We start from the raw sequence: 17,333 nt of genomic DNA on the forward strand, positions 1-17,333 counted from the left end.
GATAAAATCGTTAATTTACTTATCTTTGATCAATTCAAAGAGTGAGGAGGGAGTATTAAGTAATTAGAATAAACTGATGTCAAGTTATTATTTATAAACTGAAACAATAAGCGATATTGTAAATTTCCAGTAACAGTTCCGTCAATTCTACCTCTGCACCGACTTGTGCCATCAAAACGACCGCCGATTTGAATAACGAGTGAACAAAATTAGGAGTCAAGTTACAGCATCAAAATCTTTCGATTGCCTGTGCAGTTTTCAAAACGAATTTCTGGAAAAGTGGGTTAATCAGCATTAATAATTTAAGACTTATAATGAGAATCTGCTGCAACACTCTCGATGTCTCACTATGCCTGACTTTTGTTATGTACTATGTGCTTTTCTTAACGGTGATTTTTGAGTAAAGGTAAAATAACGTTTAACAACAGTGAACCCGGTTTAAGTCGCAGTGAAGAATAATTTCAGTCCAGTGACCCTCGAAATTGCGGCAAGCGGTTGTCGAGACCGCAAGAATTGTCGGCAAACATACTCCCCAGCAAAACAAGCAGTCTCTTTTACATCAGGTTGCCGTGAAAGTTGTAAAGAACTCGGCATGCTAAAGAAAACCTCTCTATTTATTTCTCATTCACTGTAACCACACACAGAAGCCGATGATAAAAGGAAAACAATTAACTACAAGCGTGCCTAACCACTGTGAAATTAACGCCGCGAGACTAAGTCACGTTTGGCGCAGCCGCAACGTTGTTTGACAAAATCTGAATGTCAGACTAATCTCCGGCACGAAAAATACATTTCTGCACCAAACTGAGAGCTAACCGTGCAACCCTCGTACAACATTTAAGAAGATATTTACTCAAACCCGTTTTAGCACGACACGAAGGATTCTGCTTGCATTGAGGTTTATAGAAAGGTCAGCTTAAAGTGGTTAATTGAGCATATAACAATTTGTCTATTCTTTTGAGTAAGATCAATCATTTCTCAAGGAGACTAATGAAAAATCTAAATTTATATTTCATTTCAAGGTTATTTTAAGACTTCATTCTAGAATAAGATTTTACACAAATATGTCCATAGGCCCAAGCTATACACCCTGAAGGTTTAATTTCGAACCATTCCAATTAAATGACACTCATGACTTTTTTTCCGTATGCAAATGAAAAACCAAGGTTCCTTAAAAAGGAATTTTGGTTTCAATAACCTCAAACTGCTTGCCGAATATTCCAATTAGTTAGTGTGCTCAGAAACCCAGTACAGAGGTCCATCTGACTACGCCGTTGAAAATCGACGAAGTGTGTTTCACGCTCTCAAAACCTTTATTTTTGTTAAACCTTTGTGCTGCGTGTCCAGCCTTAAACACCTTCGATGTTTCTGTAGATAACTCGGGAAAAGGAGGGAAATTATCTCACCTTCCCGACTGTTCTAGGTAGATCGAAGGGCCTGACTGTTTACAGGGTATCAATTAAATTTTCACAACAATTTGAATAGAATTTGAACGCACTTATTTGGGAAACTAGTCAAACCAAGTTGAACTGCTGCATTTATTAGCCACCTTTATTTGCAGGGATTCCTAGAGTTTTGGCATTTCCACGGCTTCGACGAATGCACGCATGAACACGAAATTAATAATTATAAGCATCTTACTCAGCATTGTGGTCACATCATTAAAGGAGCTGTGTCATGGCTTTCTGGTAATTTTCTTGATTATAATAATAGTAATAATAATAATAATAATGATAAACTTTATTTATATAGCGCTATTTCTAGAAGCTCAAAAGCGCTTTACAGAATTCATAAAAAAGAAAAAATAATAGATTAAAAACTTATATCGAATGATGATAAAAAAACACCTGATGAATTACAATTAAGTTACAACAAAATCCTACTTAAAAATTCTAAGCTGCATTTAAAAACTAAATCCCTAAAACTTAAAACGACAAAAAACGATGATTTAATATTCTATAATTATAGTACATTGGCTTTAAAAACCTAGTCCCCGTAAGTAAGTAATGCCAACTGCGCATCCTTCAATCGCTATTTAAGGGCCTATTTACATGGAGGTGGGAACCCCCGGTAGGTGAGGTTACCCGCTTAAAACACCGCCATCCCGGTGTCACTTTGTTAAGATTATTGAATGGTCGCTAATCACGTAAACAAGAAAAATGCTGGCAAACCACGTGTTTTGGCGATTTATGCTCTTCTACACTCACTTGCTGTTGGTGCTGCAACCTTCAGTGCAGTGGCTTTCTATTGTTACCTTTAAAAATAATGTTAAGCCACCGCCATAGTGAATTTTACACGGATTTGATGTATCACGAATCCGACCCCGGGTAAAAAGATCTGTTTTGATTTTTCATAATTCTTTCTGGCAAATAGTCTTGTAATTAACTATCGATTCATACGGGCTGTCGATCGTCTTCGAGACACGTATTTCCCGACCTGGGATTGAGGCCTCAAATGCATGCATACCATAAATTGTTTTCGGAATTTAGAAACAGCCCACGCGTGGACGGTTAAACGAAACTTCTCGAAAATAGCGCGGGTGCCGCAAATTCTTATGAAGGGCCGGAAGAAGGAAACTAATCAATTAATTAGACTGAACTACTTCAGTGATTTGCATTCTTTGAGCTACTATTTGAATAATGAGTGGCAAATTACTAATTAGTGTCTTTACTTCGCACCTCATTTCCAACAGGTCATTATGTAAAGAAAGTTTTTAGAAGTGCCGCAAAGTTAAAGAACGAGCCGATACACATGCCGCCGGAAAACTCGCAAAAAACGGAGTCTTATCTGACTTCGCATCTGCGAATTGTGGTTTCCCGTCGCAAGAGTATTGCCTTTAGGCGTTCGCCATTTTGCTTAACAGCTCATCTAGCGAGACCGCTTGTGCGAGAATTAATTTCCATTGGTCACCTTAACGAAATTTTGAAGGTCTAGAACAATTCATGGAGTCCATAATTTATAATAACGGTCTTCCGGATTTATACCTTTAGATTTGATTACCTTTCTTAGTTGATAATATGTATGCCATCTAGATATTCTCTTTTCTTAGTCTGGGTCGACTAGATTGACACTGGTTTTGACCAGGTAGTTGTTAAATAGAATCAAACTCAAACTCTGGTATACGTTCATGATAATTGTTACGAATATAGAATTATTATGACTATTATTTCCATATTAAGAAATAGACGTTATGTAATAACAGAAAGTACAAGACTTAGTGCTGTTGTTTTACAGTTAGCTATAATTTTTTAGTGTAGTTCCTTTATGTAGTTCAGTAGAATTACTTTGCCAAACGTTGCCAGACGTGCCTCTCTCTCAATGTATATTTGCGCGGAAAGGAAGGCAAGAAGGAGAAAACGGACGACACGTACTTCGGCTCTCTTCTTTCCCCTTCTCGTGGTCCCTTGCTCTTCGTCAAAAGTCACTCGAGTTCCGTGCTCGCCTTTGTTCGAGAGAAAGGTGCGGGAAAATGAAGCGAATGAAAAGGAGGGAGGTAATTAATGTAGTTTCATATTGTTGTAGTCGGTTGTGGTAGTTTGGTCAGTGTAATTGGTATAGCTCGGGTAGTTTGCAAATGGTTAGTGAAGCAGTTGTACTTTTGTGTAGTTCTTTTAGTTAACGTGTTGCTATAGTTTGGTGCAGTACATTTAATGTAGTTGGAATATTGGATGCTGTTTGGCGTAGCGTGGCGTAGTTTGGGGCGCTTCGGTGTATAGTTTGGCATGAGTTAGGTGTAGTTCAATGTACATTAACTGATTACACCAGTGATGGCTTATAACTTAACAGTCTGTCGCAAAAGGTATAGCACCGAAATAACTCAACAGTCAAATCAACCTTTCGAAAAGATGGAAAACATGTTCAAAGCCGTTGATTATTTTTATCTACCGCTCAGTACTTCTAAGTAAATTAAAAGGGGCTTGTGGATTCTACGAATCAACAATCAATCTAATGCTATCGTACTTTAGCAACAGAGTCATTCTATAGTGAGAACACCAGCGACTGGAAAGAGGTTCTTCAAGGGTTCCTCAGGGTTCCACTCTCGGCCCGCCTGAATGGAATATTTTTCAACGGAATTGAACTCACTCAGTAAAGAAATGCCACTCATCAATTTATGCTAATTCTACTGACTGCGGGTAAGATACACTGTCAGATAACGAACCCTGATACTATTGTTCAAGGAAACTAGACACCACAGAAGAGGGTAACACGTTTTGAATATTAGGGAGCTTAAGCAACAACGTTTATGAGCGACGCAAATCAACTGGAAATGGGCTTTTTTTCTTTTAATATGCCTTGACGCCACCAAATTTGTATGGCTAAGTGTCTTTACTCTTATAGAGAAGATTTGCCCAAAATTTTGTTCAAAATAACAGCTCAAGTGTGCAAAAGATCCACTTTCGGTTGACATGCGTCGCTCAAAAACGTCGCTGCTTAAACTTTCTATTATGTTTCCTAGGGCACTGATGCTATACCAGTGATTGCAAGTGTTACATGTGGGCGTTACTTAATTGGATGGAATGGAAACCAGCACCTTCAGCAATTCTTGTTCTACCTACAGTTGGTGGGTAGTCTGAGCCTTGACCAATCAGCCTTTTCCTGTGTTATGTTCTATCTCGCCCTTTATAACCGAGACAGATTCTCCTCCTGATTCCAAGATCACAGATACATCTCGGTGAAAGCTGGAGAACCAGAAAGAAAACTATTAAGTACACTCCAATCATATATGCATTAAATACAAAGGTGTAGAGTCATTTTCAAGAGATATAAATCAATACAGTGACAGAGCATGGGTTGTTGCAGCGACCCTGAAAGGGGGGGGGGGGGGGGGAGGGAAGAAGTGTCTACTGTGCACTTGCTTTAATGAGAGAAGATAAATTATGTATGTGAGACAAACTGCACTTCTGTCATAATGGAAGCCAAAATACTAGTACAAATCCCAGGCTAACTTAGAAATTAGGTAGCTACGCCAGTAAGTTAAAATTAGTATTACAAGCCTTGAAAGTCATCATAATTGACATTTTTACTCCACCTAAAACATACATCAAGTTTAGGAGTAGCTGAGATAATGCTCCCACCAATCATGTGTCAGAATCACTAGTCCAAAAGGCCACTTTCGAGTTCCAAAAACCCTCACTTTCAAAATGAGGCCAAGTGCACAACCTTTCTTGCGAAGATGAGTTTTATTTGCATGAGAATGAAAAATCCTTTCCATATCAAAGGCTGAGCACTTAACCTCGTTTTGATACAGAGGCCCGGGGGAAATTGGCAAAAATGGGTTCATCAAAAAAATTCATATATTGGCATCTGCTCAGTTTTAATATAACTTATACAACAAAATTTTCTTGTGTAAATGTGTTGTAAGCTACACCAGTATAAAACAAAAAATATATATACAAATATTTTAAACTGTTGTAAGCTACGAATGAGGGAGTTTCAACAAAAAGGACATACTAATTGTAGATGCATCTGAGAACTATTGTCGTGTCAATAGAAGCTGTGGAAACGGAACAAACACATCCGAAATAAAGTTATACCAAAAAAGCCACGAAGGAAGATTTAACTAGAGGTGATTTATTAAACGAAAGACAGCAAAACCATTTCTATAAAACCAAAGGGAGGTGCCGAGAACACGTGGAGCAGATTTCTCAGTGTTAGTGCACCTTATGATTTTTTGACTGCTAACTAATTCTGTTGAAATAAGAAAAGAAAATATCTTTGTATCGGCATATTTAACAACTGCTACGCTGCTGCAAAGAAATTACCACAAACGTCCATTAAAGGAATATATAGGGGGAAATAATCCAAGAAGTAATCGGTACTTGATTTTAAAAAAATCGTAAAAATTACATTATCTCAAACAATCGTAGGTGATACCCTTTGGGACATTATTTTTGAGAGAGCACGCGGAGATGCTTGTTAATAACTAACTCGATTTAGATTTCTCGCTATGGCTATGGTTGAAAAAGTATAATTTTGAGGGAATTTTTTGGGCGGATTAAAACTTTGCGGTAGAGTTTTGCGGAAACATATCTGTTAGAGATGGAGGAGAAAAGCGCCAGAAATGCTCCTCTGTGTCAAACGTGTAAGAAAATAGGGTTACTTCATCTGCAATTACTTGGGCCAACTAGTAAAAAAACTTTGGGGGGATAATATTTTTCTTAAAATGACACTTTGTATCTTTGTTCTTTATATTTTTTTTCGATTCGAAGGGAATGACGGATCTTGCAAGCAATGTTCATAACTGACGCGTAAATTCTAAGAGAATATAATGGTTGGGAAAAAAATGCAAATGTGGCTGCGTATTTGTAGCCTGCGAGGGTGTAAAGGGAATTTTGCCCAGGTGATGATAATCACATGTGGCGAAATAAATCCTTTTTTTCAGTGGGACATTCTCTCTTCAACATTTCCACGGTCCAAATTAAGAAATACACAATACAAACAAAATTAGTCATTTTATATAACATACTACCAACGAATAATATGTTAAATTAGAGGGAAAACGTTTTAATTCAATCTGGAAAGCGAACAGTAAACTAGATTAACCCGCACCACTTCAAATATCAATTACACAGCTTTGCTTGGAAGTCAAGATATTCGAAAGACGTTTTAACAACTGTCTTGCATTCTAGAAAATGAGATTAAAAAAATTGACAATCTGTTGTACTTATTAGCTCATTCAACCTTTTATTTCGATTAATGTTCAAAATGAAAATGCCAGTCATTGATTTCCCTTGGTCAGTACATCTAAGACGTATTTGACCATTCGGGACTGAGCGTCGTTGAAATTCAAACGGCAATAGAGCAATCTCTACCACAGATTTTCGAAAACTGAATTTTTTCCGATCCCCGCTTCAAGTGTTTACTGTTGATAACCTTTACTATGATTAAACTCAAAAAAACTGATTAACCATGTGTATATTTTCACATAGTTTAAAGCATTAACACCAGATAGTAGACCGGGTAAGAAATGTAAATACCATTAAACATTTACTCATTACCCAGGTAACTTTAATTAGCTAAAACCTAACCATGAGGACAATGAGTAATTCTCATCCTTGCGCGTTGATTTTGGACCAATCGCCAATGAAATTGTCTTATGACATTCGTTTGACTTCAAAGGATCAGGAAATTGGCTCTTAGGTCACAAAAGAGGGGACATATTTCTTTGGAATTTGATCCTTCTTCCTGGAAATCAGCCTGGGTAGCAACTTCTTACTTATATAGCAGCAAAGGAAGAATTTTGCGGGTCAGTCACAGTCTCTTCGTTCATAGCCGGGCATAATGGCAACGTCTCAGTATTGTCATTGATTTAGGTAAGCTAGTTTGATTTTCGTTTTACTTATTAAAGTTGTCAGTAACATTGTCGGTAGGGAAAATGCCGATCGTTTATTTATCCAAGATGTATTTGCTTGCTCAGTTCCATGATTACAATTTCAACCAAAACAAGAGATGAAAGAAAACAAGGACTGAACATGAACGACTACAAAATGAGAGTCCTTTTACATACAGAGTCCTGGTCACATTGTCATACTAGAAAACTGCAAAGTGGACGTCTAACTTGGTGAATAACACAGTTCAGTTTTTTTTAGTATGTTTTTTTATGTTAATTTATAATAGGCCATTTCGAGTTAGTTTTCGATGAGCACTTCCCTGTCTCCAAAAAAGTTGATGATCTACCCGATTTACTACTGAAATGGATTTACTTGACAGAATCAGGGAATCAGAAATTTTAATGAAAAACTAAAAAAGGACACACTATATACTCATATACCATGTGGACAAAGAGCTTTAATTTGTCTTTTTTATATAGGTCTCAAGAAAACATTTTTTTTCGACATTAAGATTGAACCATCCATCCTTTCAAAAGGTAGCTAAGTCAGAAAATTGTCAACTGTATAAGTTATCTTAAAGAAATAAGGCATGCACGTTACCATTCTAGTCAACTGAAGTTAGGTTAAGTTACTTTTTGAGTCATTTCATATTTCCGAGAAGGACAGGTCTTAATGAAGAGAATTATTTTTATTTGCTTACGGGTGAGTATTCAATAAAAAAAATTCTCGCGAGTCAAAAACCAAGGCCCCTTTGAAACCTTGTTTAACATCTAAGTGCTGTACTTGTATCCCCACCAAACCCCCTACCTAAAGCCGGTAGACTGACCAAAAACAATTCTATTCGCTAATAAAAAGTCTTTTGGAAACGGAATCTACGTCTGAAGCCAAGAGAGTATCCCTAAAAAAAGTTTAGATACTGCGTCAGTTTTAATCAAATGCCCTGGTTAGCGTTAACACATACTTGGGAAACATTGATATTAAACAATTCTAATTACAATCTTTTTCCATGTTAGCGCAATTCTCGACCTTGCTTTCTCACGATAAAACTTGGCCTTTCATATCAAAATTTCAAGAAGCAAGTACGTGTTTAACATGCCACTCTACGATGTAAAGTGTACAAGCTCACCACGAAAGTGACCCTTTTATAATTTCCATGCTTGTAACGAAGAGATGTGGTAGCGAAGACATGAGGTTGCCACCTGCACTAAGTTAGGACATGAGGTTGCTTTCAGCACTTATTCGTAACATTTCGTTGATTATTGAACGCCGCTATGAGGGAACCACGATCGATGGCAGGAAAAGACGTCTTTTTGGGACTAAACTCGTGGTAGAATTCCTTTTTTTTCTCTTCTCCAGAATTTTTTCTCACTTTTACATTTTATATTTTAGAATGGTATTCTCGAATTGGCGTTGGTATCCGGTATCGTTCAGTGGAGGCTTTTCAATCTCTTTATTACGTAATTTGTTGATCGGACTAAACTCTTGGTAGAATTCCTTTTTTTTTTCTTCTCCAGAATTTTTTCTCACTTTTACATTTTATATTTTAGAATGGTATTCTCGAATAGTCCGATCAACAAATTACGTAATAAAGAGATTGAAAAGCCTCCACTGAACGATACCGGATACCAACGCCACAACATCCAATGACTAACTAAAAGCAGTTTCCACAGCAACAAACAATACCTATAGCAACCATAACGATGACCACACCACAGCACAGTACAATACGTAGCCAACACTAAGACACCTACACTACTGCATAACAAATCCTCTAGATAATAATACGATACCCACAATACAATGCCTGACAAAACATACGATACTCACACCACAACACAATACAAAATACAATACCCGAGAAGCCAAAAATACTATACCCACACCAAAACAACAGTTTCCACAGCTCTAACAAACATATTTTTACCTAGAGTATGGTTATAACTATGATGCAATATGGCTGGGCACATTCCATATTTTATGTTGTTATTACTGTCCGTTTTAGATATGCCAGATGAACAATGTCTTTTACAACCTACATTGGCCTAGCTACAGTGTTCACTTTCTTGATTCTGACAAACGTGCTGGGGAACATTTTAGTAATCATCGTGGTATTTACAAGAAGGAGCATGCGCACTCCAATGAACTTCCTTCTGGTTAATCTGGCTGTCGCTGACATGTTAGCTGGGATTTTCATTGGCGTTCTGGTCGTCATCAACCCCACCTATCAGCACCCCACTGGAACAACCGGTCAGTACCTTTGCAAATTCATTACAGGTGGGACTGTCGCGTATACTGCAGCGGTGGCGTCCGTCTACAACCTGGTAGCAGTATCCGTTGAGCGGTATTTTGCTGTGTTGTACCCGCTGCGTGAGGCAAGGTTGACGCCCCGTAACCTTAGGTTGATAATCCTTGGTATCTGGTGCCTGTCGCTTCTGTGGGTGATGCCTCTTTTTGTACATGTGACCTATCGAGTGGACATTAAGACCTGCGGCGAACAGTGGTCCAATCCTCTGTTACCAAAGATATACAGCTTTGGTTGGAATATCGTGGCAGCACTTGTGCCGATGTCTATCATGGCCTTCCTGTATTCTAAGGTTTGTAATAATACCTTTGTTACAGTTAACTTGTAGCTTTCCACTTAAAGGTTTGACTATACACAGTTATAGATAACGGGTGACGTGAAAATGTGCCTCAGGAGCCTCCAATTAATTACACTTGTTTGGCTTGCTGCGATACTGCACGTATACAGTAGCGGGTCAAGATCGCACAAAACTAGGTTTTGTTTAATTTGAAAGTTTTTTGTTTATTGTTGTCATAGTGGTATCGATTTAACTTAAAACTACAATTTGACAAACTTCAATCCAAATCAGTCAGTGGTGAAAATTTCATAGCGATCAGACAAGGATAAAACCACTTTAAAAGCGATTGAAAAATGTCGGTATGGCCTCCGAAAAACTGTATCGAAACATCTACAATCGTTACTATGAGGCAATAATTTGGATCTCGTTTTAAAAACGTTCCGGTATGCGAGACTGTTGTTACTTCTGATTGTTAGTTAATATTGCTTGAAACCACTTCAATTACAGGTGGTGTACCGTCTTTGGTTTAATCAGGAACCAAACGCAGACGAAACTCAGAAAGCCTTGCGGCGTTCCAGAATGCGGGTCACCAAAATGGTCCTCGCTGTTACCGTCATCTACGTCATGTGCTGGGTTCCCACAGTAGTGGTGTATTTCCTGGCTCATCTCACGCCAGGCAAGCTGGCTGTTCATTCGCCTATTCATTTGATCACCATCGCTCTAGCTGCCTTGAATTCCACGGTTAACCCCATCATTTACAGCTTTCAGAGTCAGCGATTCCGTCAAAATTTGCTTCAGTTATTGTGCTGCAGAAAGAGAGGGAGAAATCAGGTCATACCGGTACAAAGTCAGGGACAACAGTCTTCCACTCGAACCAAGACAACAACTACAGGATTTTAAAGGATGCTTTTAATATACTTGTGCAAGGCGCTTATCACTGATACATTAACACTTTTCGTCCGGAAAAAAATACTGCGAACAAAACAAAAAATTCTGGATTGCCATTTACGGAAAGTGAACTCCTCCTGCCTTGAATTAAGCGCCTCAAGACTAGACCCAAAGGATCAATAATGCTTTTTGTCTCACTAAGCTATTAATATTATAGTTGGTAGTCATTGTTATTGGCTCTCTCGTATAGAACTTGCCAAAAATTTCAAAGCAAATTAAACACGAACATTTTTCTTCTATCTTTCTGTCTGATATGATAGCTGAATGATTATGCACGTATCTAAAGCGCTTCCACGTTGTCAACGCTAAATGAAAATCATATTGTGAAAATTTAGGTTAAGTAATAAGACTCGGCGTTCGAGGGTTTCCAGTTTCTAGAGAATATTGCTATTTTATTTCTCAGCCTGAGCAAAACAAGCTAAGCCAAAAAACTGTTATAAAACCGGCGGATCCGTAAATTAAGACTGCTCAGGTTTCAAACCGAAACATAAATGTAGTAGTCTCTGAACTATTTTCACAGTCATTCCCCGTATTCAGTTAAAATGGTCTAAATATCTATCTGTCTTACCAACACTTATTTCAGCAGTTATTGTTATGATATTGATTTCTTTATGAGGTTAATAAATTCTTTTTCAATTTACGCATTCAAAATCAAGACGTCGGTAGTACTGAGTATAAATTTAATTGTTCCAGGATATCATGCCCACTTTAATTAAAGGTCTTATCGTTTAACAGTGTCAAAAAGGCAATCTACGACTCTATACTTTCATATTCCCAGAATGAATGACACAAAGACAGTAATTTCTTTTTAGAAAAAGAGAAAAAAGCAGTTCCCATTATTTCTAATACACGTCCAGCATAAACTGCAACGCAGTGGTTATTTTTTTTTCTCAAAATCGGTTTACAAGGCGCGATGTTTTTAACCAACGCCAAAATACGGGTTGTATTCCAGTGTACGTCCAGCAGTTACTATGATCTCGCGGGAAAGGAGACACTCCCGTCAGAATTTAGTCATCTTTAATACTTGCCGTTTCCCTGAGCCAGATTCTAATAAGGTCAGGGGCGGAGTGGGCGAGCGGTCGAATTGATTCTTGGTTAGATCCAGTGAAAATGCGCTTGCTACCTTCTGCTGACAAGAGTCAAAAGAAAATAGAATCTACTGGTGGCATAATATGTCATTACTGTTTACATTTAGCTATTTTAATTACCTCAGTTTTGAGCAAACCTCGGAAGGACACAGGGTATCGTATTTTCATGTTGACATTAAGTGTTCCAATGACAAACGAAGCTAGAAAATAAGAAACATCTGCTTCACCGAGAGAAGAAAATAGGAAATTGGACAGCCAGAGCGTGTTAGTTTCATTTTTTCGTCAGAGAATTGCCTTAGTGGCAACGGAAGAAAATACTCGACCTTTTTAGATGATTTTGACGCTTCGAAAGTACAGGCAAATGACCAGCCAGAGACTGCGGTCTTAAGAAATCCACGATTAACAATTTTATCAGGTAATTGAGGTACTTTTGTATTTTCACCTTGCTCACCTTAAGACAAAAAAGGGATCCGGATTTCTATCTACTGCGACTGACTTACCTCGATGCACTTGTCGCGAACCTAAACTTTTCTTGAACAAAAAATACATTTTTTTGTCACTTGCGTCCGCGACCTAGCTAGTCTGATATCAGAGCCCATAACACGATGCTTAAATTCTGTTCTTGTGCAAAATTGAAAAGTAAACTTTGCACGCCACTTGACGTTTCTACAGTATCGAAGTTCTGTAAAGCAGAATATGTCTTGTAGAAAACTATAAAGAGCAAGATTCGAGGGCGATTTTCAGAAAATATTCAGGCGCAATAGAAATCTTGACATCTTGAAAAACTTAACAGTTATTTCCAATTTGTTGGCCCCACGGTAACGGATTCTAGTTAATTGAATATCGACCAGTGGAATTAATGCGTAAAGAGACGCTTTTTGTGCGAAGTGTGTATTTCTCCAGTGAATGACTTGTTTAGTCAGTAAAAAGAAAAACCGACAATTTGACAATAATACCCCACCTTTCACTAAATCTATTCGGTTTACATTTCATTTATTCTGACTAGATATATTTTTACTTTTGCCAACAAAAGTTTAATTATTTTGTAAGCCAAACTGAGAAGAATGAAAAAGTTAAAATAAAATCATTAGATGCCAGTCAATAACTTTGTTGGGCGGAAAAGATCGAGACGGCACTGTAAATTAAAAAAAGTTTCATGAAGCTCATTCAAATCCCGTGATCCCGTGGGTTTTTATCGGCTAATTCCGATCCCAACTTGAATTTTTTTAAAATGACAGATTTCTCCATCTCCGGAGAACAAGCATATTTGGAATATGATGAGAGAAAAAGTGGATCAGTCGCAATGGCCGTGTGGAAAGATCCAGGGAAATGCGAATAGCTCTTGTTATGCGGATAGCTTGGGCATGTCGAGTCAAAATTAAACAGTTTTTTTGTACATTTAAGAAGAGGCAGGGTACTTGCCCCACCGAATTTCGGTTCTCAAGGACAACAGTTCTCAACGGATCGCAAAACCGCTAAATGTCGTCTCAAATCCCGTATGTTACCTCTCTTTTTCAATGAGATCCCGACTCCCGAAAAACCTAACGGGAACTCTATGTTACCTGCCATGAAAATCGAACACCTTGCAAAAGCCTGAATAAACATTGGATTTTACCTCTTCATGCTGTTAATTTCACCGTGTAAACATTTCATCAATTTCTTACTTATCACTACAGAAAAAATGGTGGTATACCCTATAAAAAAGAAAACATTAAAGCCACCCGAAACGTCATTCTAGCAAGTTGAATAAAGGCGAATTTATGAAAAGGTTTAGCAGCCGTCTCACCCGATTTCATTATCAATGGTATGTTTTCTTAAGCAAGCCGATCAAATCGCTTGTAGATAACAGATGCCGTAGCATATTTCTTTGCGGTCCTCGTTTCTACTAAGAAATTGTACAATTACATTTAACCCTCTTCCTTGATAATTTCCTATTTTCACTTTTTACAGGCAACAAGGACAATGTTGGGCTCTGCAGAATACATTGGCCTTGCTACAACATTCTCGGCGATGATTATGACAAATCTTGTGGGAAACGCTTTGGTAATCATTGTGGTGTTTACAAAAAGGAACATGCGCACTCCAATGAACTTCCTTCTGGTAAACCTTGCTGTCGCCGACATGTTAGTCGGGGTCTTCATTGGTGTCCGCTTCGTAATCAATCCTACCTACCAACACCCGAACGGCATTTCTGGTCAATACGTCTGCAAGTTCATCACGGGCGGGACACCTGCCTTTACAGCAGCGGTAGCTTCCATCTATAGTTTAGTAGCTATATCTGTGGAGCGATACTTTGCAGTTTTGTATCCGTTTCGTGAGGAGAGGTTAACGCCTCGAAATCTGAAGTTGATAATTCTGGTTGTATGGCTGTTGTCCTTGTTGTGGGTGACTCCTTTATATGTGATAGTGACCTACAGGGAGGATATTCGGACTTGTGGCGAACAGTGGCCCAATCTGCTTCTACCGAGGATTTACAGCTTTGGTTGGAATATTATCGCCGGCGTTGTACCAATTTGTATCATGGCCTTTCTCTATTCCAAGGTTTGTAAAAAAAAGTAAGGTGGACAAACACAAGTAGGGACGAAACTACATTGTAAATAGTTTAAGCTCGAGTGGTCAAGCGGTCAAGCCCGGGTGAGTTTAGTCTTGAATAGGACAGTTGGTCAAGGATCTCATCAGAATCAAATTTGACCCTGACTTGGATTCTGGTGAGACACAAGTTATTAACCGACGCCATTCGCTGTCACTTACAGTCGTTTTCAGGACTGCACTCGAATGCTTCAATAGAGATCTTTCACGCACAAATGTATTGCGTGTCAAAACGCCTGGAAATCCCTCAACATGATTCCTGGGTTAGCTGGTGGTATGTGGGTATATCTCTACATGTCTCCAGCAACATAAAGCAGGGAAAAACTATTATTCTTCACGAATTTCTTGGTTTTAAATTTTAAAACTAAATATGTTGTCACTTAATTTGTTATGGGTCCATCACAGTGCTGACTACATCGGTCAGTTGGCCATGAAGAATTTCAAAACATCTAACACTTTTTTGCAAGATAATTAGTTCATTTGTTGATAAATGTTTATTGCTTTTAGGTCGTGTTTCGCCTTTGGTTCAATCAGGAGCCGAATGCAGATGAGACCCAGAAAGCATTGCTCCGTTCACGAAAACGTGTCACGAAAATGGTTCTAGCCGTCAGCATCGTTTACGTTATTTGTTGGGTTCCTACGGTAGTGGTATACTTTCTGGCTTATGCGATTCCAGGAAAAGAAAAGGTTCACTCGCTGAATCATAAAATCACTATTGCCCTCGCCACATTTAATTCTACAATCAATCCAATTATCTACAGCTTTCAAAGCCAACGATTTCGTAACGGCTTGATGCAAACTTTGTGTAGCGGAAAGAGGAACAGCAACCGAGTCGTGCCGATAAGGAGTCAGCAGCAGCAGACCTCTTTGCAAATGACTTTGCACAACACGACAGGATTTTAAGAAGACTGTGGCCCGTTCATTTGAACAAGTATATGGATGTATAAATTCGCCTGTCACCAGAGTTCAAGCAGTCCCCTTTAGTACTAACAATCCATGATTAACAAAGGAATATAAAGATATATCTCGAAGACACTGGTAGTTCCTTGGTGTCGTAGATGGGTGCAAACACCAAATGATGTAATACAAAAGATTGAAAACAACACAATAGCAAACCAACAATAGTTTCTGCAACACCATTAAACACCTTAGACACTTGGGCGCTTACCAGAAGTCAAAACTGGCCAGCCGGACCATGACCGGACCAGGCAGTTTGCAAATGAAATAGGCTTTTTCAAAGAGTTTTTGCTCAAAAACCATCTCCTTTGTGCACACTATTTAGGATTTGACTGATCTGGCTGGATAGTTTTGATTACTATTATGGGAATGGTCTGGCCGGTCAGTTCTGACAAATGGAAAACGCTCTTAGCGTAGCATAGCTTGGATCTGAATGACAAGAGATGAAGTATGTTCATCATAATTCAGGCTTTTTCTTGTGTATTAGGCTGACCTGTCAGTATAAAAAAAGCATGGACTGTGGATTGTGGACTGCGGACTTCAAACTGCGGGCTGGCCGGCTGGGTATAAAACATGGATTAGTTATAAAAAATGGACTATGGGCAGTAGCCCTGAAGTCCATTCTGTAGTCTGTAGTCCGTAGTCCACAGTCCCTGTTATTTACCGGCTGATTTCCAACTAAGTCTTTAGGATGCCTGTCACGTCTTACGGTATTAAAGAAACTTTTAACTAAGCTGAAAGGTTACTAGAAACCGGAAACATTTCGAGCTGTTTGAGCCAGCGATCGACAAATCGTTCAGTAAATTGACCAAGGAAGAGTCAAGGAAGCAAACACAACAACAACGAAGACTAAAATTGAGAATTTCGAGAAATACCTGTTGAGAGTTTTGTTTTGGTAAAGAGTGTAACCGGTTCAATGTAAACTGGTGTATCAAGAAAGATACCGTAAAAAAATTAATACATTTTACATTTTCCTGTTAGCAGCTTAACAGCCAAAACATATTTAAGGCTTAAAGGGGGATTTGATCGAAAGACCGAAAACTCAAACAGCGATTGCGAGTTAACTTAACGAAATCGACGAAATTATCAAGTAGATTTACTACAACTATACATAGAACAAACTAACCTCACAATTTTCATCTGATCATCCGATAGATTTTGCCTGATTTTGATGTGTGGTTTGGGCATTTGAAAAACACTAAAAATGGCACCGATGAAGGCAGCAGTCCACGTTAAAATCCCAAAATACGCTGTCCGTCTGATATTTTAGCCGTCCTTGGCTCTAATTTGTTCCAAGACCCATGGTTTGGAAGCCGCTGTTGCAAGGACATTCGGCCGCCATTGCTCAGTTTTGAACATTTTCAATCAGCGGATTTCGTTTGACAATTTAACGACTTAATATTGCACTACTCGATCTGTCCTAAATTATGAGCCCAGGAACCAGCGGTTGAGACCATTGTGCAAAGTAGCATGAATGTAAGTCGCGCGAAAACCGATGTCGATCGTATATGTGTGCCGTTTTGTTGTTGGAATAAAACGGTCCCTCTCATTAGAAAGGCGGCCCGCGGCCGTGTTGATTCCAGCATCTATGAACTTGACAAAAAAAAACAACAACAACAACCGTGTGGTCATCATGACAAGATAAATCTGAGAATTCTGATCGTGTACGAAAGGGGGGCAAATAAAATTCCTGGCATAATTTCGAAAAATAGTCTTTCCTTACTTTGCAAATAAGGACAATAAGGAGATGTCGATAACAGGCTACTGTTTGTGGAAGACAATCATCGAGGCCTAATAAATGCTAGAGTGAAATGGCACGGCCCTGTCGCCCCATGTAAGGG

General features: G+C 38.6%; 3 protein-coding genes across 4 annotated transcripts in view; 2 read left to right on the plus strand and 1 right to left on the minus strand.

Moving 5' to 3' along the window:
• The window catches only part of LOC140948390 (protein Wnt-7b-like), a 28,771-nt gene extending 11,901 nt beyond the window's left edge, over positions 1 to 16,870 (minus strand). For both annotated transcript variants that reach the window (XM_073397625.1, XM_073397624.1), the window contains exon 1: positions 16,619 to 16,870. In XM_073397625.1, coding sequence (XP_073253726.1) covers positions 16,619 to 16,680 — 62 coding nt within the window. In that variant the 5' untranslated portion in view covers positions 16,681 to 16,870. The remainder of the gene's footprint in view (positions 1 to 16,618) is intronic.
• Positions 413 to 11,277, plus strand: LOC140948172 (QRFP-like peptide receptor). Its single transcript, XM_073397394.1, has 3 exons — positions 413 to 910; positions 9,334 to 9,925; positions 10,418 to 11,277. Exons 2-3 carry the CDS (start codon positions 9,350 to 9,352, stop codon positions 10,808 to 10,810), a joined length of 969 nt encoding a protein of 322 aa, XP_073253495.1. The 5' UTR covers positions 413 to 910; positions 9,334 to 9,349; the 3' UTR covers positions 10,811 to 11,277.
• LOC140948672 (substance-P receptor-like) lies at positions 13,900 to 15,470 on the plus strand. Its single transcript, XM_073397938.1, has 2 exons — positions 13,900 to 14,487; positions 15,043 to 15,470. Exons 1-2 carry the CDS (start codon positions 13,909 to 13,911, stop codon positions 15,436 to 15,438), a joined length of 975 nt encoding a protein of 324 aa, XP_073254039.1. The 5' UTR covers positions 13,900 to 13,908; the 3' UTR covers positions 15,439 to 15,470.
• Positions 16,871 to 17,333: the final 463 nt, after the last annotated feature.

The sequence above is a fragment of the Porites lutea genome, chromosome 9, assembly GCF_958299795.1.
Source record: "Porites lutea chromosome 9, jaPorLute2.1, whole genome shotgun sequence".
Taxonomy (NCBI): Eukaryota; Metazoa; Cnidaria; class Anthozoa; order Scleractinia; family Poritidae; genus Porites; species Porites lutea.

What these genes read in the sequence shown, in the direction of transcription:
- LOC140948172 (XM_073397394.1), top strand. Translation starts at nt 9,350, where the DNA reads ATGTCTTTTACAACCTACATTGGCCTAGCTACAGTGTTCACTTTCTTG. An exon ending in TGGCCTTCCTGTATTCTAAG is followed by an intron (nt 9,926 to 10,417) that starts GTTTGTAATAAT and finishes CTTCAATTACAG; the next exon opens with GTGGTGTACCGTCTTTGGTT.
- LOC140948672 (XM_073397938.1), top strand. Translation starts at nt 13,909, where the DNA reads ATGTTGGGCTCTGCAGAATACATTGGCCTTGCTACAACATTCTCGGCG. An exon ending in TGGCCTTTCTCTATTCCAAG is followed by an intron (nt 14,488 to 15,042) that starts GTTTGTAAAAAA and finishes TATTGCTTTTAG; the next exon opens with GTCGTGTTTCGCCTTTGGTT.